A 21,759-nucleotide genomic window follows, 5' to 3' on the forward strand; every position below is an offset into this window, starting at 1 on the left:
TTCTCAGTTGCAAAATTACATGTGGTACATGGGAGAATGGAGCCACTTGCCACAGACGACAACGGTGACGACGCCGACGCTGACGACGACGACTACGAGTGTGTTTAAGTCTGATGGCAGCAGTACCATCCTCATACATACATCATAAACGCGCGGCTCACCCTCCAGCCGGTCCCGCAACGCACTCACTAATTAGAAGCGTGTGTTTTTCTGACAGTTTTGTGCTCTAGATATTCCGTGCAAAGTGGAAGGCAGAGGTCGAGCGACCCACTAGCGTACGATGCCGTAGAGCGAGCGACCGCGTATCTTTTGTGTTTCAGATTTGACAAATTCAATATGCAGAGCGCATATAATCATCCGTACAGTCGTCGTGTTTCAAACGGGGGCGTATCCAGGAATCCAATCTATAGACGAAAAGCCCCAATCTCGCATCTCGAATGTCACCGAAAATTGCAATTTGCGTGCCAATGTGAAGCGATGCGCTGCATTCGCGAAAATATGTCTGGCATTTCGCCGACGAAATTCGCGGAGCTCGTTAGCCCCCGTGTCCTGGTCACAAGGCTTACTTATCCCCCGTGGAGCTGGACGCGGGGGGATGCGCGGCCACGATGCGATGCGAGCGATTTTGATTTTGATGATTATGGGATTTTGTGTGTGAGGAGCATGGCGGTGTTTTGGCTATCAATCCAACATCTTCTTCGATTTAAAGCGTATTCAAAAAATGTACAGGTATGCGCGTACAGTCTCGTCCAATTGCAACCACAGAAGTCCCACTTTCATCATCAACCTCGGCAGATTCGATCTAAATTCACATTACGCATTTTCCATTTTGATTTTCAGCTGCATCCTCGCTGGGGCACGGACAGCGGCGATGATGGGGGGGGGGGGGGGGGGGGGGGGGGAGGGGAAATCGAGAGAGAAAGAGTGGCACGCTGTGCCGTGCGCGCACTTGTCTAAACAGAATGCGGTTTCGCACCGCACGCACCTTAACCCTGGCGGTGTCCGTCCGTCCATCCGTCCATCCGTCCGTCCGTCCGCCCCGCTTCGAGTCCGACTCCGACTCCCCTGAATCGTTCGTTCTTGCTCCACGGTGTGCTGTCAATTTGCTTTTGTATTTGTTTTTAATTAGATTTTTGTTTACTGTGGAAATTGTAGTTAAATTGAGTCCTGGATGCAGGCGTTCTCCCATCCTGTCAGAGTCAGAGATTGCCAGGCAACCCTTTGAATGCCTTACACCTAGGTCAGACACATGTATGGCGCGTCAGGTCCTGCCTCGGGGCTCAGGACCCAGGACACAGGACACAGGACACACACGGCTTTAAACAGTCAAGACAGAAACAGCAACAGAGGCGACGTCTCGTCTGCTTGTTAGCTTAATTTCATCTGCCTCAAAAGTAAGTATTTGCTGAGGGACTTGAAAGTAATTTCGAATTTCTTTGCACTCACAATTTCGAAAGATATTCTCTGGTGGCAGGGTGGGAGGGGGTGTCTAAAGGGTAATAAGATATGTGTTCGCTACTTACCATACAACTTGGGTTAAAGATGCAGGATTGGCGAAATATTCACAGTTCAGGAGGACTATTTCACTGGTATTGGTGACCATTTCAGGCGGACTGACCTTGACGACGGGAGGATCTGTGGGAAAACGGTTAAGCGAACCCAAAAGTGGTTGATCCCCTTCTGCTACTTACACAACACTTCCAGTGTTAGAGACGATGCGATTGGCTTCTCTCTGTTGATCTGCAGGACAATGTTTTCGGCCTCGCATTTGAAGACACGATCGTTCTCGAAGCGGGAGGCATTGAACACGAGCTCTGATTGTGTGTGATAGGTGCCATCCTCCTTCTCGAACTGCAAACATCGAGGGGATACATTCATCGATCATCGTTTGATCAAAGATTGAGTGGCATTCACTTACCGCCTTGGTCCGAATCTCAGTTAAATCATTCTCCTCTGCGCTGATAGTCGAGGTTGTGTTGTACCACGTGAGGTTAACAGCCGGGCGAGCACCGTGAATCTATTGGAGAATTGAAAACTGTTCACAACTTGTCGACATTTGCCCATTTACCCGCCCTCTACTCCTGTGTGTGTTATTATATTTCCATTAAACAACAAGTGCATTTACCCATGCCTCCGTTTAACTACACATTTCTGTACCTTTCTATCTCTATCCCGATAGAGGCAAAAGCGATTGCACAAAATTCCATTAAAACATAATACGCAATCAATAAACAATTTTGTATAATTTTGCAGCGCCGACAAGCCTTCTGTAGGTCCTACTACACCGTACACCCTACACCCTGCACCCCACTCCCTCCTCGTGTCGCTACAAAATTGCTCGACTCCTGCCGCTCGAGCGTTCTTTCGATAAAATGCAACGAAAAATACTTATACTCCAACGGAGGACGAAATCATGTAAAATGGCGGAAGTCCTTACGAGGCCTGTGACAATGCCTTGTCGAAGGTAAAAGGCATACACCAGAACAGAATACCGGAATAGCAGTTGCCCTGCCCTGCCCGGCCCTGCCATGCTCTGCCATGCCCTTCCGGAGGTGGGGGTGGCGCTCCAGTTAGGGCCAGTGAGCAGCGAGCAGTGAGCCAGGAGTGGGAGCATATGAAAAATCGCAGAATAATTGGCAGTTAATTGTTATCAATTACGTGAATGCCTAAGCTATGCCAACACGCTGAACGAGGGAAGCACTCCGAAATGACAGCTGGCACTCTCGACTTTTTTTCTACACTGCAAAATATAGCCATAGATTCAGATGCAGATGCAGATGCAGATCAAAAACCCCCTAATAACTCTTGATGAAATCCCCTTTTATTTGCCGCATTTGTTCCTCGAATACTTACGTCACATTGCAGCACTACTTTGCTGCCCTGCACCGTATGATGTTCCACTCCCTTGATGAGTATGCTCGTCGGCCGCACTGTGGATGGAGTAAGAGAAGAGTAATATTCAAAGTTACTTTGGTAAATTGCTTCAAATGTCTGCCATTGTAATTGGCTTTTGTCCGTACTTCCGGTGCGAGTATTCTACATTTTCCGGCTTGGCTCTTTTATATACAAAACGAAACGAAACGAAACGAAACGAAACGATAATAATGGCAATTTGCATTTTTGTAGATACGGTTTTTGGGAAGCAAAAGTCCTTTCTATCAACAAATTGGACTACTTTTTAATGAATTCCTTAAGAAGGCTCGACAACGTTTAGGTCGGCTTTTGCCTCAAACCATTGCCCATTAAACTGGAGCTTCGATTTGGCATTACCTTGCAAGTCCACGCTAAATTTGGTAACAATCGTGGACTTTATGGCCGCGGATTCCACGCGACATTCTATGTCCTGAGCCAGATCCTCGCGGGATAATTGCCAATCCAACTCCAGTGTCGAAGTGTAGAGGCCATCGTTCAAATCATGAGTGGGAGAGTCTGTGGAAGGGGCCAAAATGAATCATTAAGAAAGCATTCTTCATCCAGAGAAACAATGAAAATAATGTTATGGAAATCCCGACATGTCCTTAGAGTATTTCGCTACATTCAATGTCCGTTTTTGGATAATAATGATAAATATTCGAGAGATTCGAGGAGATTTTCGTTCAGTGGTTTTAGGAGAAGCTTAGTCTGGTGCTTAAAAGTATATATAAATAACCCTACTTCAACCTGGTTTAATTTTGAGGGGGGCTGGTCCGGTAGATTTATTTAAATCTCTCGTTCTACTGCCGTACTTAAAAATTTAACAAAAGTGCCTCTAACTTTACGTTTATGCTCCACAATAAAAGGACGTAGCATTTTTATGAGCTGAACGCGGTTGGCTATGGCTATTCCTATTCCATATGCAAACTGATACGAATCAGGGCGGAGAGGAGCGGCAGAAGCACTCAAATCCCGGCCAGGGCCGCTCTTTATAGCCACTCGTCAGTCCTCAGTCCTGAGTCCTCAGTCCTCATTCGTCGTCGATGTCAGTCACTGCATAAACTTTGTGGCGCATCGTAAACCCACCCACAGATCCACGGATCCACGGACCCGAGACTTTAGTTGGTTCGAAGGCTTATGCATCAAATTGGCTACTTAGCTCTGGTCCCCGTCCTGGAAATCAATAAACGCGCTTCGGTTGCTTTTACGACTATGATCTGGGAGCCAAAAACTGTTCTTCCCTTTCTACCTTTTTTTCAAGGAGTTGTGTCGTTCTCGTGCTTGTGTTGGTTGGGGTTTCTCGCAGGACTGGGAGTGGTGTAGGGGGAATGGGGAATGGAGAATGGGGATTTTGTTGTACTCACATGTTGCCAGGCGCTTGGTGCCACGGAACCAGCCGACATCTGGCTGGGGCCGGGTGTTCTTCACGGTGCAAGTGGCCTTCAGGGCCTGCCGCTCCTGCATGGGACCCACCACGCTGCCGTTCTCGATGCGATCGCCCTTTGCATCCAAAATCACAACCTCAGTGGGTGGCACTGCAGGGTCATCGGTCAGTGTTCAAAATCCGACATATAGATGTGTTTTCGGTTGGTTTTCGGTTTCGGTTGTGTGTGTATTTTGTGCGTAGGTGTTTCGGTTTTGGGTGTGAGTGTTGTTCAATTATTTGAAAGGTAAAAATGTTGAATTTGTGTTTTAATAAATCATATTATTTTGGTCTTTGGTTTGCATCCAAAAAAAAATTACAATATCCCCCAAAACTCATCAAGTTTTGTAATTATGAAATTAAATGAAAAATGAATTAAATGAAATATGAAAATTAAATAGAATAAACCAAGAAAAGCCTAGAGCAAGACTCTAGCAAAGTGACTTTATTTAAACAACAACAAACTAAAGAGAAAAAAGAAAAAAAGGCCAGGCCTATGGCCTATGGCCCATAAATAATGATCCACAAAATTCCAGAAAACATATGTAAAAACCATAATTCTCAAGCTAATAAAACTAGGTTATTCGCTCTTCAATATGCTCATTGAGGTTCTTGTTCTTGCTTAAGGTTATAACTAAAGAGAAACCATCGATAAAGGTATTAATGATAATTTATGAGTTTAATTTACCAATGTTTTCTACGTTGTTAGCACGTAGATATTTTGCAATCATAGCCAAACGTTTTGTAGGTTGGTTTTTGTTTGTTTTGTATTTTTTAAATGTTTTAGAGCAATGCGTTGGATGTTTTAAATATTGAGTTTAGTTTGCAAACATTGTATTTCGGATGGAGTTTAAATTTAAATTGTTTTTAAGTTGAGTTCCACATATCGGGTTTTAGTTTTCGGTGTTCGGTTTTCAGTTTTCGGTTTTCGGTTTTCAGTTTTCAGTTTTGCAGGTAAACATTGCACACAATATTGAAGAGGAAAAAACAATTTTGTTTTTGATAGGTGAGAGGGAAGTAGTTTTTTTTTTTTGGTTTTTTTTGGCCGTTTCGGTGCCGATGGGGCGTGATGTGAACCAGGAGGCGTGTCATGGTTTTTATTTGGTTGAATTTCAAAATTTTTTATAGTCATGGAATTTTTGCGAATTTTTGTTGTTGTTTGAGTATTAGATAACGATGCATGTATATGTATATGTATATGTGGGATATATGTATATGTATTTGTATGTGCGTGTGTGTGTGTGTGTGTGTGTGTGTATTAAAGGATGGTGTTTTGTATGTACGTATTAGAGGGGAATTTCCATGTCGATGTTGACGAGCGTTTTTCATTTATTTTGTGGGACATTTTTTCGAAAAGAACAATCAGTTAAGAGAAAATATTTTCATGAGTTTTGACACGTTCAAATGTTTGTGGAAAAAGTAAAGAAAGAGAGAGAAGAGAGCGGTTAAGGGTAAAGTCGTTGGGGTTGCAATTCGAAATGGGTTATCATCAAATTTCGCACGATAGAACAATACAGTACACAGTCTATGGGTTGAGATATTCGTATTAACTTTAGAAATGCGTGTAAAATCAGGCAAACAATTAGATACATTTTAAAGAGGAGTATCTCGCAATGAGGGGACAAGCACAGTAAGCATTAAAACTATTCCAAATCGATCGCATCGCGCACATGCACTCTGTACAACACGACTCTTTCTCTTTTCTTAACTTGGCTTAGAATTCCCATGCGTTTTGTACAGTTTTAAGGTTTAGTTTTAGACTTAAGACTAGAACAACGAAACAACGAACGAAAGCAAGAAACACCAACGCAAAAAAAGCAATTAAAAGTACGTTGTGTGAAACGGATATGAAAATACAAGCGTTGGTAACATGCAAAGCAGCGACGATCATCGTTGGAGATCGTTGAACGATTGAACGATTGAACGACTGAACGGATGAACGGGTGAACGGGCGAATGGGCGAGTGGGTGGGGACTTACCTAAGACTCTCAATTCCACTCGATATCCGTTGAAGTTATCACACGTTTCTTCTGGTATAAAAAATGTTGTATCACATAGATAAATATCCTCATCACCTATTTTCAGGTCCTTAATAACTAGTCTGTATGGATTTTGTTCAACAGTTACTCTGCAAGGGATCCAGGATTAGTTATCGATATTAATGGTACTCTTTGCTGAGCAATTATCTTCTTACCTGTCCTCAAATTCTTTATTCACACTCGTCACATTGCTATCGCCGAGCAGCATGGCAGCAATGCGATCGTCGCCTTTGAACCAATTCAATGAATGCAGCTTGCCGCACTTTTCCTCATTCACGGGACAGGGAAGGACCACAGACTTGCTCTCCTGTTCATTGATAGTCCGATCTGCAAGGATAGTATAAGCAAGGTTTAACCAGAGTCCATTACAGAAAAGATGGCCTTGGGATTGTTTTAATGGCCAAGACCATTAAGTCAGCTTCATTCGGGCCATTCCATTTAAGCTTCTCGAAATTCCTTGCATACTAAGTATATTCCTATAAATCCCTCATAAATTTCAAGAATATTTGAATAGTTCTTCTTCCTTCACCTTCACCTCCATCTCCCACCTCCAACTCCGCTCTCCGCCAATCTACTTTGCTACTTTTTCTTTGGCCTTTCGCCCGACCCTAAAAGCATAAAAATACAATTTTCTTATCAGCTTAAAAGCCTATAACATAATTTGAAATTTACGCTCCATTTAAGTTGCTTCTCGTGTGTGTTTGTGTGTGTGTGTGTGCTCCACTAGTACGTGTGTATTTGTGTGTGTGTGTGTCCTGATTACAAAATATCATTTATTCCACACGTTCCATCCATCCTTCGTCCTATAAAATCAAAATAGCCATCCTGTCCATCTTGTGGGCTGCTTTTGGCGAGAGCATTTTCTAAACTTACGGCACTTCCCACCCAAAGCCGACAATCACTTTCACGTCTGTCGGTCTGTCTGTCGGGTCAGTCTTCCTATTTTTATAGCCCTCTCTCTGTGCCCCCCTCCCGATAGATTGCACTCCGATATATTATATTAGGCGGCTAGCCGCTACTGCTGGGTAAACCACTTAATAGCGTATTTTTAAGGTAAAAATACATACAAGGAGTACTAATCGCACATCAACCTATTGTTAACACGAACGAATCGCAATCGCCATCGAAAGGGTAAGGGAAAGGGCAAGGGCAAGGGTAAGGGCAAGACGCCTACAAAAGCCACACCCAGAATGCGACACGACACACAAGAAGTTGTTAGCAATCAACTCAAGCATCAAAACTTTGATTTGTATGACCATAAATCGCACTTTATTTTTGAATCAGCCCCTCTGTCGAACATCTGTCTCCTCCGTTTCCTGCTCAGCAGTCGCATATTTGTGGCTGACTGTTCATAAATTTTACCCTTGCCAAGGGAAAGTTGGCCAAAAGTTCCACTCCGGACCACTCCATGCGACTCCACTCCTTGCTCTATTGCAGAAGAGCACCCTCCCGGCCCGCTTTAAGCCATTGGCAATCAGTTTTCTTATCTGCTTGTCTTATGTGTCCATCCCCACTTGTTACATGGCCATAACTTTTTGTAGTCTGGAAACGCCTTTAGCTTGGCTTTTATAATTCTATTTCCGTTTCCGTACAAAAAACTTTGTGCTTTTTCCCTACGCTACGAGTATATTCCATATACGATGCATGTATGTATGTATATGTGTGCACTAGTGTGTGTGTGTGTGTGTGTGTATGTTTCTACACATCTTTTTCACATGTTTCGGGTATTCCATTTCCTTTGTCTGCTTTTGGCAGTATGGGATTATTATCGTCTCTTCGCTCCTCTCCTTACAGCCCGGACTCCAGACTGCCGTACTCCGTTCTCACTCACACCATGGACGGTGTGTGGTGTGGCATGGTGTATCGTACATACTCGTCTGTACGTGCTATACTTTTGTGAGCATTGACACTGACTTTGTGTGTCGCTTAGTGGTTTGTCTATCTTTTCCTGCTTTGCCAGCCTTTGCGAGGTGATATTGCGGCTTGGCCAGGCCCAAAAAACATGATTTAATCTCCTAACTCGGGGAATTATCACCGAGTTTCTTACATTTTTTTTTTTTTTTTTTTTGCCATTGCCAGGCGATAATGTATCCATGTAGGCCTTGTAGGCCCCACACCCCATCCCCCCACACATACACGTGCATATGTATATGCTATTCATAGCATAGCATAGCATGTTCATCAATCAATTAATCGATATATAAAATACTCCCGCAAAAGCGTACAAGTGGGAGAGTTCCTAGTATAAATAATTAGAAAATAAATAAGAGAGAAAAGCGAGTATGAAAAGAGTGGGCGGCCTATGGCAGAATATATTTTACTATATATATTTCATGAACTCTGTATATTCTGTACATCTTAATTAGTGCAGACACTGTCGGTGCTGTCGTTGCTGTCGTTGCTGTCGGTGAGACATCGCCAATTATGAAACAAATGAAGTTGAACAAAAATTAACCTCGAATTTTCGTCAAATAAGTCAACGCATACAAAATTATATAAACAGAATCAATTTAAATGAAGCCCACACTTTGGGAGTGCGCGGCAGATGGGGGGCGGGGGGGATGGGGAGGCGCAGTACTTTCCCCAAGCAGGTGGCAAGCCATTTCGTCTGTACAAATGGGTGGCAGAGAGGCCGGGACTCTCGGCATAATTTCAATATGGCGTCTGCTGCTACAGCGCGTGGCCAGCAGCCGAAACTGCCACTTAGAGGCGGCGGCGGCCGTGCCTCATGCCGACGCGTACACCTCATTGCTATCCGGGGCAATCCGGCGGGACAGAACGGGACGAGACGGGCTGGGCTGTGGCTGGACCGGGATGGGGGCATTTCATTGTGCGACGAGCACGGAGATGAGAAAATAACAAAATAAAAATTTGCGTTTATGTTTCACTTGTTTTTATTTTTCGCTGGATTCGTCGCTTACCCCCGGCCCATGTCCTCTTCCGTTGACACTCATTTCTGACAGCTTAAGGACATTTGAGGGTCATGTTCCCCCTGTTTCGCCCCCTGTTCCTGCCACTAAGAGTTTCTTGGGACTTTATCCAGATTTAAAATGACATTTTCATAATTCAAGTCTGTGATTCAGCGCCTCTTTTGTAATAAACTTGCCACTTGCCCGCTCACTCGAGTGCCCACTGTGGCGACGTCACCGTCACCGTCACCGTCACCGTCAACGTCAACGTCGCTCCTTTGACCCCTAATTGTGTGGGTTTCCCCTTTTTGCTATTTACTATGTCTCGAGTGGAAGCTCCCCTCCTCCTATATTGAACCCATGCTTAGCAACAGCTGCCCGTAATGAAATTAAATTATGGTTTCTATAAAGGCACACACACACACACACACTGTGGAGGGCCGGAGGAGCAAGCTTCCACCGTGGCTGTGGGCAAGGGAAAAGATTCTCATATTTTCCGGGGTTTGTCACATTAAAATTTAGTGCTTCTTTTAAGTGCCGGTAATAAGATATTTGTATGCTTTTAGGCGGTTGGCGTTAGGCAGACAGCCAGCCCGGCCCGGCCCGGCCCGGCCCAGCCAGTGGAATCAGCCAAATGCCACTGCCACTGCCACTGCCTCTGCCACTGCCACTGCCACTGCCTGTGCCATGTGTTGGTTGGTTGGTCCTCCTCTGCACGGAGCTCGTGTGCATGTGGCGTTGCTGTTGCTTTTGCATAATTTAAAAGTACCAGAAAGCGACAATATATTAAGGATTAGACCAGAATGCTGTTAAGACTGGCAGAGATTAAAGAGGGCCGGAAGAGTGTCTGTCTTTAAGACTACGCGGAGAGAGGCTCCGTTTCATTAGTGGAACTATTTTTTGATTAATTCGAGTGCCATGTCGTTTCATTTTTCATTCGCGAATGCTGTTTGATTTCTCTGTTCCTTGGGGCATAATTAATCGAAAGGGAAAACATCAGTGGAGACCATAAAGAGTTATTAATTGAATGTAAAATGTCTGGGGATGCGCACAAGGCTCATTCCATAGTCCTTTTGGTCTTCTATAAGAGCACAGAAGATAGGTCTCTCCTAATTCGGATAGCAATATTTATGTAGTACGTATGTATCTGCGACCAACTGCAAGAGACTGTACTTTTTTTGTATCTTTTTTCGAATTCCGCAAGCAAACTGCAGGGGAATAGGCTCTGGTCTGTCCGCTGTTGTTGTTGTGTCAGGTCTGGGGTGCCTCTGGGACCCTTGGAGCGTAACGCTGACAGAAGAGAACGACATTTGTTTCATTGCCCCGCAGTCTTGACCCCTGTTATCGGGGCAGTCTGCCGCTTGGTGCCGCATGAGCGCACCTCTTAAGAGCTCTTTCGGAGGGGTGTTACGCATAGCTGTTGCTGCATAATACAAAACAACACTACGCTCGCGGGGTACTCCTGAGTTCCTTACTTGAATGATAATCTTGCTTGAAATCCACTAGAAATGCGTGAGAAATGTCGGAAACTTTCGACAATTAAAATCGAATTTTCAAGCGTACAAAAAGCGCCAAAATGCCGATTAATAAAAACGCAGCTTAAAACTTAATCAATCAATTTGGACGTTGAAAAGCAGCTCAAAGCACGCCTCCCGTCGAGGACACGGATCGCCACCTACTGCCTCGAAAAACAGCATGTAACGACACTCCAAAGTCCGCAGTAAATGCTCAAAGTCAAAGTGTAATTACGTCCGAAAAACATTGACATGGAAAAACGAAACGAAACGAAGCGAAAGGCGAAAGACGAAAGTCGAAACGAAAGCAACAATGAAACTAGGAAAACTTCAACTCCAATGTGCAACAAGAGCGGAAGAGGGGAGGCAGGGAGGTAGGGAGGCAGGGAGGTAGGGAAGGTTTTCCAGCTAGTGGCGAAAAGTTGGGAATAGTTTGGGTGGAAATCATTTGAAAGGATAAATGCATAGGAGTATCCATACTCCTGCCCCCGCCCCTGCCCCTGGCCCTGCCCCTAGCCCCAGCCTGGAGTGTGGCATGCGGAGTGAAAGGCGTCTTAATTTTCTCATCTTCTATAAAAGCGAACGTTAATTGGGCATAAATAAAATGCCGCCGCAAGTAAAGTGTGCACAGAGAGTGCTCCCTAAACAGATTTGCAATCGAAAAACCTATCTCGGCTTTCGCTCACTTGAACTCAATTTTGCAAGCGGCCCGAGTGTCTGTCTGCAGATTAATTTTCATCTTTTCAATGGAGCTTAAGGCTCTGGAAACCATATTAAAGGCAGGACAGAGCAAGTGAAAACTTTGGTCCAACGGCACAACGAAACGACCAGCGATAAAAGCTGACTCCTCTTCCTATTGACTGGTTACCACTTCCGACGCAAACTCCATCCACCATTCACCATTCACCACAGGCAGAGCAGAGCAGAGCAGAGCAGAGTCAAAAGGTAGACCCCAAGAGGTATGCCCTGGTCTGGCTCTGGCCCATGGACTGCCCCGATCCGGTTTTACCCGTACTCGCACTCATCGCACTCCTCGTACTCCTCGTACTCCTCGTGGTCCGGGGGTCTTGTTTTGACTGCGAGAGCAACATATGCAAATTTAATATTTTTATTAAAAAACTTTTTGTTGTGGACCGCACAAAAGAAGAGGTATTGTTCAAGTAGGTAAAGAGAGAACACTGCACAGGGAACAGGGAACATTGAACAGAGACGGCGATGGAGATGTAAGGAGTATTCTTTAGACACACGAGAGCAGAAGAGCGGGGGGGTTTCTGGGGAGGGGGGGTAGTCTGTCTCTGTTTTGATAAGGAAGCGAATTAAGTGCTGCGGTGCTTTGGTGTTTTTAAAAGCCAGCACCACGCTTTCCCCCACTCCACTTTTCCACATTGAACAAAAGTTTTTTTTATTCAGGAGGACATTGGCAGAGAAAGGATATCGCATATCGTATGAGAGAGAGTGTACCGTCCGCTCTTCCCCTCGCCACCACGTAGTATACCCTTGCAGAGAGGGTATTACGTTTTTTACCCACCAGATGAAGTGCAGGGGAAGTATTGGACCTTATCTGTCGTAGAGAGTATCGTGGGGAAGCTTTTTCCCGAACTAAAAAATGTATTACGTCAACGAAATTTTCTTTAACAGAAATCGATGAAGGGTCCACGTCCACCTTGACAACATTTTACGGATATTTGTGGTTTCGCCAACCATCAACTGTCGCACGTCAAATTGTTTGTGAAAGGACAACGAGGAGGTATTGCTACGATGATATGTGTAGCCTTTGCCTGAAAACTGGTCTGAAAACTGTCAGTCGATAACCAAAAGCCGCTTATACAATGCTCGGAGCACAAAAATTCTTTTTCGTTTGCCAGAGAGCCTTGAATGTTAGCAGGAGGCATTCTGTATCCGTCCAGTGCTCATGTACTTCTATACTCCTGTACTCGTGTACTCCTCTGCCCCTGCCCCTGCCCCTGCCCCGCTTGTGGTCATGGGAACGGGACTTTGAAGATGAAACAAAAAGCGGATTGCATCTCTGCTGTAACTGATTGAAGCAATGGTTCAAAGCTTTTCGAAATCCATTTGTTTATTCCGTAAAATTCAGCTCCGTTCCCAAAGAGTAATAATCCCCTACGCACTGTCGAGGCTTTGACACCTGAACGTGGATATCCTGATAAATCCAAGAGCCACTACAGTTCTCTGAATGTGTTTCCCTTTCTTTCTGCAGGTAACAAACGCACAGAAAAACAGCAAAAAAAAAATGTTACCGAAGTACAAGAAAAAGTTCTAATAATAAAGCAGTTCACGTTATAATGATGGGAGCATGTTATTCCTACAACAACACACACAACTAACAAGCAACAAAAAGTAGCAACAAAATTGCTGTCAGCAAAAACTTTTGCCAGAGAGAGAGAAAACTTTCCATCATCATCAAAATGCGCTCAGGCCTAATTTAAATATGTTTGAACTTTTTGCTGTTTTATTTTGCCGCCTCGTTTCCTATTATTTACATACGACACAGAGCGAGAGAGAGATAGAGAGAGAGAGAGGTACAGAGAAAGTTCTGGGAGATTTGGCGACTTTTCTCAAAGGCAAAAGCCTCTCTTTCCGAATGCTTGGACAGCTTTAAGTTTGACACAACGAAAAGTTTTGTTTGCTAAGAGGGAAAACACTGTCCTGTCCTGTCCTGTCCTGCCCTGTCCTTGCCTGGCCTGTCCTGGCCTTCTTTTCTTTTCTGTTCGGTTCGGTTTGGTTCCCTTTTTTTCCCTTTGCTTTTCCGAGTGTGTCGCATTAATGCAAATATAATATGCCGCGCCCCCTGTTGACATGCGACAAATTACAAAATGAAAGCTTCTCAATCTTTGTCCTTGCTGCCTTCTTGTCCGATTTGTCAGAATTATCCACCTGCTCCTGCTCCTGCGCCCCCAGTGGATGCCCCATTGGGATGCTGGCCGACACCTCAGGAGAAACTTTAATGCAGCCGCAAGTCAACATCCAACAAAGATCTTGGTGCCACACAAAACTAAACCAAAGTTAGGGTTTCAAGAGTTTTTAAGTTCTTAAGCACACACTACACCATGGCCTTGGAGTGTCGGGTGGAAGGGGGGCCGGGGGCAAGGGGAACTAAAAGTGGCAGTGGCAGTGGAAGTCCTGCGAGTGCTGGGAGAGTCGTCCAGGAAGGTGTTGTTTTGTTTGAATTCCAGATTTAAGGATTTTCTTGTACTTTCTGGAGTATCCTATAATTCCCACAAGGTTGAAATTACTTATTTACTCGTACTACCGGATCCGGTGGGATGATGGATAAATGATTGATGGACTTTCGCATGCTTTCTCCATGCAAAAAAAAACCAACAAAAAACCGAGTTATAATTATCTCCATATTTCCGGAAATCGGATATATTTAGAAGTAATTCAAGTAAATCGTTGCCCAGCCCAGGAAGCAATTCTCAAAGTAAAAACCAACAGCAAATATGTGAGTAATGATGACAAAAAAAAAAAACAAAAAATAAAAAAAGTAAAGCAAATGGGAAATCAGAAAAAGGAAGAAGCCAAACGAGTGCCCACATATGTGCTGCAGAAGAAGTTGTCCGTCCAGCAGTTGTTGCAAGCCAATGTTGCATGCAGCACACAGAAGCCAGAAGTGCGAGTTTGCGAGTGCAGGTCCCCGAGGTATTAAGTTTCACTTTCAAAATTTGCCAACTGTTCAACTTGTGCTGACAGTTGGTTGAGTGGTCGCCAGTCGGAGGTTGTCGACAGTCGACAGTCGACAGTCGCCAGTCGGTAGTTGTTTGCAAATATTTTATGCTCATTGATTTTGTGGCATGTCGCAAGCGGCTAGGAGCGGAGTCTACTGCTGCGACTAGAGTACCACGAGCAGAACGTACAAATCCCCAAGAAGAGTAAACACAGCGGCCCGCCCCTCCACCCCTGAAGCCTTGACATGGTAAGGTGCACTAGTCGGCTCGATATCGGGTTACTGGGGGTACGAGGATCAGCCAGAAACTGATTTATGAAAAGCTGCTTGGTAAGCTTTAAGCCGCAACCCAACCCGGGGCTCGTCACTGCAATGTTTCTATGGTAAAAACATGAAACTAACCAAAAGAAGTCCCCATTTTCTTTTAAATTTTGTCCATCCACCCAGAGAGCGAGTGAGAGAGAGAGGGGTAACAAATCTAGGGGATGTCAACTTTAAACTTCGTAAACGCCTTCAGCGGCAGTGCTTTTAATCAATGTCAGTGGCACAGGAGGCGGGAAAAGGGGCGGGGGGCGGAGGAGTTGGATTATGCACGAGCGCTACACCAAAGCGGAACATTAGCCAATATTTGCACTTCACTTTGGTTGAAAAATGCACTCATATAACTTACAGGGTGGAAATCTTACGAGCCAAGGAATCACGAACAGGTGCATGAGTCACGGGAAAATGCCATTTCCCCACAGAGTGGGAAATCACAAGAGAAGGATCACAATGAGCTACTTTTTACGTGGCTGCAAGAAATGCAAAGATGGGGAAAACAAACCATTTAATTTGCCCTGACACTTTCAGGGCCATCCATAAAGAGCCAAAGCATTCTGCAGTTGCATTAGGTCCTGGCTCCTTGCTCCTGGCTCCTGGCTCCTGTATTCCCATCTCCATGCGCTTGCAGATGTCCCTGCTCCTTTCTAAATTAATGGTTAACTGTCAAATTGTACAAACTAAACGACATTTTATGCATTGTCGAGAGAGAAGCTCAAAAAAAGTACATGTCTAGTCCATAGAATGGATATGTTTTGATTTATTCTGATTTCTATTTATGTAAATATTTTGAACAGGAAAGCTCATGCGGTTTTCGAAGAATTTCGGCTTGGAATTTGTGGCCCAGATGCTGCCATGAAATCAAGCCAATAAAACAGCTGGAGAACAATATAATATACTCCCCATAATCACCGGAGAGAAGCTTCAGTTGGTACTCTGGGGACCCCTCAGAAGTTGAAAATGGACCCCTAATTGGCGACAGTCACTCGAACACCAATTACGAGTAGAAACCCCTTTCGTACACATTGGAACTAATCAAAGACCAAACTGTGCTAAAGGGAAATGCTTTCATTTAAAATGGTAACAAAAACTGCCAGCCAGAGACACACATGGAAAAGTCCTTTAGGACGACGAGAGAAGAGACGGAGAGCAAGTACATACATGTACTATTTATAACAATTTTATGAATTTTTCTGCCTCTGTGGTCGCAAACAGCGGAGGGGACATCCCCGATGGGTGATGGGAGGTGGGAGGAGGGAGATGGGCGATGGCTGAGGGGTGTGTGTGTGCTGATTGGAAGCGGATGGGAGGAGGAGCTACTAGCAATTTGCATATTCAATTGCTAGAGTGGCAGTAGGAGACAGTCGATAGAGAGAGAGAGAGAGAGACTGTGTGGAGGAGTGGTATTTTATTGCTAGACAGCCTCCCGAATGACAACTGACTTGATTAGAGCAGAAGACTGACTGGCGACTTCCTAATGGACACAGAGTGCTGCTAATAACAAATATCCTCAAATAGTACCAGTACCTGTCCGTACCAGTAGTGGGGCACTTATCATGGCACTGTCCTCGAACGGTCCGGCATAATTTTGTTTTTGGCGTTAATTGGCATTGCCTGATTGGCTGCCACATGCAACAAGCAGTGTGCAGCAACAAACAGCAGTGGCTGCAGATCGAAGCGGAAGGCCAACGCAATGGGCAACAGGAATCGCATTTGACAACAATTCAATTATCGCATTAATTGATTTGCCTTTTGGTATTTGCCTACCGCGTGCTGCAAGACCACACAGATTTGATGAGAATTTTGGTGAATATAAATCAATAATGGTATTCCTGATTTTGGCTTTCGATTTCGTGCAATTAGCACGGGCAGTGGCCAGGGAAACCTTTTCATGGTCTGGATATCCATATCCATGAATAGAATTGGAATGGAATAGGAATGGAATTAGGAATAGACTTAAAATTGTTGATTGCCATCAAAGGAGTTCCCAGAAACATCATCATAAAACATCTTATCCTCCATTGTAGAGCCATACAAATTAACATCATTGACAGGCAGAGCAGTTGAATGTTGCACGTTGAATGGTGAATGGTGGGGGCCACCCCTCCCCACCCGGCTAAGGCTACACTGACTAATTCAAGACACCTGCTCCCCATTCAATTCCGTGAAATACATGAAATCCGTATCTCAGGCAGGAAGGACGCGCGATGCGAACAATCGAAACCGTATCGAAAATTTGTTTACCAGGAGAGATGCGAGATGGGACACACGCAATAGGACGCGACACATACAATATAGCAAAGCGTGGGAGTACAATCTCTCTCTCTCTCTCTGTGGATGGGGATGAGCGTTGGGGTTTGGGGATTGGGATGGGGATGGGGTTGTGTGCGTGGGTCTTCCATGTGTTGCTGATAATGTTTGTGCTGTCAGTTGTTGTTGCTGTCGTTGCTGTTGCACATGACATTCAATTGCCACAAATCAAGATACGGCGATGGGGAGAAAGAAAAGAAAAGCGAGCAAAACGAGGCAAAGCCACACAGTCTGTCTAAGGGATACGATTTTCGGAGTCAGGACGAGAAGGATACTCTACGCGTACGCGTACGCGTACGAGTGAGTGAATGTGGGTGGGTGTATTATGGTACTCCCTTCGCCCTTCGCCCCTCGCCCCTCGCCCCTCGCCCCTGCCCCCCTGCTCATTCTCTTGGAGGCACGTGCCAACCGTTGCGTTGTGGAGACGTCTCCCGATTTCGGCTTCTGCTCTGTTCGCTTTTACAAATGACAAGCCCAGTTTGTGCCACACATTTGAATGCTTTGTGCCTGTCGTGTTGCTGTGTTGCGTTGTGTGCCTGTTGTGGTGTGTGGCATGCTGCATTGTATTTTAATGTTCCTGCCGTTGTGTTATCATAAAATAAAATTTGCCGCTGCGTACGATTACTTGTGCCCGTCCCCGTCCCCGTCCCCCGTAATGCAGGGGGGGACGGGATGAATGGACGGACGGGAAAAGCCCCACACGAGCATCATGCAGTTGTGCTTTTGACTTTTAAAATGGGTTTAAATTTAAATGGATTACTGCCTCATGAGGGGCATGAGAGGTTTTCCAATAGAGAGACGGGCTCACGTTGCACGGCACAGAAACAGATGCAGATACTGATAGAAACCGAATATCAATCCGTTTATCCCTTTTTCGAGAGTCCAATTATATGCCAGGCCCTTCTATATAATCTGGCATAGACGGAGGCGGAACAGCCAATGAAATGCTAAAATGAAATGCGTTTCAAAGTAATAAAAATAGAAAAATGATACAACACTCGGACTCTGCCTCTGCAAATAGAAGAGTAAAAATACGTAAAATGTTTTTGCCATGGCATCCTGTAAATGTTGCACATGCAACATCCGTCTCGTCCGATGGGACGAGGGGCGAGGGGGGGGGGCGGGGTGGTCTGCTGCTGCTGCTGCATCTGATGAAGCGCAAATGTTTTCTCTAGCTATTATTTATAGACTAATTCATTTTGTGCGGCAATTGAACAGAGTTTTTCGGCTCCTCTTTTCGTTTTCATTTTCATTTTCATTTGAGGTATTGGCCAATTCGGATTGTATGGAAAATAAACATTAGGCATAACACGACACAGACACACGTGCACACGTACACCGTACAACATGTGTCTGACCCAAGCCATGTGTTGTTGCATTTGTATTTGTATTCGTATTCGTGATACATATATCTTAAAAGTTAAATAGCCCGTGCGGACCATAAACTAGGCGAAATGAAAAACTCTAATGAAAGTCATAAAAGTATAAAAGATATACGAGTAAATATATATGCAGATATATATCCACAAAGTGGGCGAAGCGACAGAAAATTTCATTAAAAAGCAGAAAAAAAAAACAGAAACGAAAATGGCGCCAAGTTTGCACATAAAGTTTGTTTTTACGCTAAACGTGTGAAGAATTCGCACCCCTCGAGCCTCGAGCCTCGGGCCTTGGGCTGCGAGCCTTGGGGCCTTGGGGCCTTGGGCCAGCAACAGTACAAGAGCTTAGAATATTTAATGCTTTTCCCGGCGGCCCGCTCTTCTTCGGGAGAGTCTTTGTACTATAAAAGATGTACTATAATGAAAACTGGAGATCATAAAACATATGCAAATGGCGTGGGAGAAGAGCCATCCGCAATTGCAGCTCCGCCAACATTTCTCTTTCTCATGCACCGAGTCGTGTCGAGTCGAGTCGAGTCGAGTCTCAGGTCAGCCTCGAAACAAAGCTGGGAAAATGTTGTCTCACTCGCGTGCTTTCGTGCCGCGGAAAGCATTCCGTAAATGCATTTCCCATGCACTGCCAGCAAAAGCCAGAAGGCACAGAAGGGCAGCGGAAAGAACAGCAAAAAGCCAAGCAGCAAATGTAAGCAAACCTCTCGGAATCCCGCCGAACAGAAGTTACAATATTTAATTAAGTGTAGGAGATCATCATCATGTGGCAATCATTCAGCTTCCTCCAGCACCCCAGATACCTTCTCACTTTCTCACCATACGAGTGTAGTGGGCACTCGGAAGAGTACCTGCCTGCAGAGCAGTTGTTTTATGGTCATCTCGCGTGTCTCCCAATTTCGTCGTCACTTTCTTTTAATTGGTTTATTCCGCTTTGCCTATCACACCATTTCGGTTACAATAATAACGCCCTGAGCGCCCTGAGCGCCCTTGAGCATTGGTAATGTTCTGCCAGCAAATGTTTGGAGTGGTTTTTGGTTCCATTTTGTGATTATGGAAATGTCTAATGAGATTCGGTAAAATGTGAGACGAACGTCATAAAAGACTGAGCAGCGAAACTGTGGAATTTAATAATTGAATATCTCTCTAGCCGAAAATTGAATTCACTTAGAGGGGACTCGTTCCATGTCCTGGCTCGTTAAAAAATCTGCTCCTTTGGCACAGGCGACGAGGCCTTAGCCGCGACAAAACGCAACAACGGGAAAAGCTAAAAAAATATGTAGTTGCACTTTGGAAAAATGGGGAAAAGAACAATGGCGAAAAGGGCTTCGGCGGAGGGTTGGGATGGGTGCAGTGCTGAAAATTGTACCGACGCGACGGACGTGGCCGACGCGGCCGACGGTTGGCTGGTGGCACAGGACCCAGACAGAAGCCGATGCCAAACAAATGCTAATGAAAAGAGGCAGCAGAAAAAGATCCACAAACACTCAAGAGAGCGCTCTTTTTTATGGCCCTTGCCACTGTTTCCATTTACCATTTTCCGTTTTCCACTAGCCTGCTAAATTAATAATAGAAAGTAACGAAGGAAAGGCGCGACGAGTGTATAATTAATTAAATAATAAGCCAGCGCCCCCCCCCACAGCCCCCCCACAGCCCCACCCAACATGAATCGACTTTTTACTCTTTAAGTTTGCTGCTCGTTTAATATGCATGATCTTGTTGTTGGCCAAATGTTACAATGCAGCTCGTTACGATTTCATGGACTGCACAGAAGGCAGCCAAAAACATTTGTAATATTTGCCACACCCGCGTGGCAGAGCGGCTGCTGTTGGTGCTGCATGTGGCAGCATAATTAAAACTCCGTGTGTCGCATATTGCCGAATGCCGAAACTCTGCACAAAACTCTCCATAATCATGTAAAATTCTATTGGAAAGCAAACTATGGAAAACGCATAATTAATGCATTAGGAAGAAGCTGGGCCCCGAATGGCGGGGGGACATGTGTACTCCCCGCTTGATTTATATTTATTGTGCGGACTGTGCCGCCGCTTCAGTATCAGATCTTACCAAATTGTGCACTGACATGGCCCACAAATGCCAGGCATAGTAGCAGCAGCAGTTGCAGTTGCAGTGGCATCGTTGGGTGTGAAGATGGCCGCGAGGGCGATGGCGATGGCGATGACGATGGCGATGGCGATGGCGTCCGACGCCCCGGCGACTTCTTGGGGATGCCGCTGTGTGGCGAGCGTCTCAGCAACATGTTTCCAGTGTTACAGACAGTGCCGCCAGTGTTGTGTTGTGTTGTTAGCCGAGAGTATTAAACACCTGCTTTCGGATTTGTCCTCACTCACGCGCATTCAATATTTGTTTGGATGGTGGTGGTGGTGGTGGTGCCGGTGGTGGGTGGGTGGGGAGTGGTGTGGTGTGGGTGTCGGTCGAGTCGCTTCTTTCGTTTCACGATTTCTGGTTTTTTTTTTTTTTGGTTTTTGCTTTGTTTTTGTTTTGTTTCGATGTCAGTTTTGTATTTCAATTTTCAGCCGCTGCCTCGCCTCGCTTTGGCATTTAGTTGATTTCTCTCTGCGTTTGCCTTTACAATATCATTTCCTTTGTTTCACATTGATTTTTCACTTGTATTCTATCTTTTTTTTTCCTTCTGATTTATTATTTTGTAGGTGTCGTATTTCAATCATTGAACATTTAGCACTTGGGTCTGCAAAGAAACCAGAGGAAGAATAATATTTCAGATTAATATAAAACAGGAGCAAAATCATCTAAGGTTTCTATGGAAATTGAAATGGAATTGGAAATAAATGTGACTTGTGGTATGGTATTTGTGGAATCTACCTTTTGTTGCGCTTTAAAGTTAGCTTAAATCTGTCTTAAATGCCCGAATGTTTCGAGTTTAACATCTCATCGCATAACATCTCATCGCATCGCATCGCATTGCAGACACACATCCTTAAGGACATGTATTGTAATTGAAACCAATTTGCTTTTGAAGCCAGCTCATGTCTCCATTACTGATTAAATTTGTCAGTTTCGCGGAACGAGAACCAGATCCAGAGCCAGAACCAGGACAAGGGCTGATATGTATATTTGGTTATTCTGTCGGATGATTGAATATCAATTTTCGAGAATAAAAAGCCAATGCAAAAGCCAATTAATGTTCCTCTTGGGTATTGAAAAGTTAGACGCCAACAACTTTCAAAGATTTTCAATCAATTTGGTTTATTTGATTTTGGCTCGGACACAAATAACAA

At 44.7% G+C, this 21,759-nt stretch overlaps 1 protein-coding gene across 16 annotated transcripts in view; it reads right to left on the bottom strand.

The window, feature by feature from the left end:
* The window catches only part of nrm (neuromusculin), a 145,846-nt gene that overhangs the window by 17,263 nt on the left and 106,824 nt on the right, over positions 1 to 21,759 (bottom strand). For 9 of the 16 annotated variants that reach the window (XM_033381579.1, XM_033381581.1, XM_033381573.1 and 6 more), the window contains 10 exons: positions 20,567 to 21,209; positions 6,531 to 6,702; positions 6,316 to 6,464; positions 5,025 to 5,033; positions 4,278 to 4,448; positions 3,271 to 3,429; positions 2,854 to 2,930; positions 1,919 to 2,017; positions 1,692 to 1,851; positions 1,524 to 1,635 (listed from right to left, as the gene is read on the bottom strand). In XM_033381579.1, the coding sequence (XP_033237470.1) occupies positions 1,524 to 1,635; positions 1,692 to 1,851; positions 1,919 to 2,017; positions 2,854 to 2,930; positions 3,271 to 3,429; positions 4,278 to 4,448; positions 5,025 to 5,033; positions 6,316 to 6,464; positions 6,531 to 6,702; positions 20,567 to 20,759 (1,301 nt within the window). In that variant the 5' untranslated portion in view covers positions 20,760 to 21,209. The remainder of the gene's footprint in view (positions 1 to 1,523; positions 1,636 to 1,691; positions 1,852 to 1,918; positions 2,018 to 2,853; positions 2,931 to 3,270; positions 3,430 to 4,277; positions 4,449 to 5,024; positions 5,034 to 6,315; positions 6,465 to 6,530; positions 6,703 to 20,566; positions 21,210 to 21,759) is intronic. The other 7 variants (XM_033381582.1, XM_015187299.2, XM_015187302.2 and 4 more) reach the window with 1 other exon arrangement.

The sequence above is a fragment of the Drosophila pseudoobscura genome, chromosome X (assembly GCF_009870125.1).
Source record: "Drosophila pseudoobscura strain MV-25-SWS-2005 chromosome X, UCI_Dpse_MV25, whole genome shotgun sequence".
NCBI lineage: Eukaryota > Metazoa > Arthropoda > Insecta > Diptera > Drosophilidae > Drosophila > Drosophila pseudoobscura.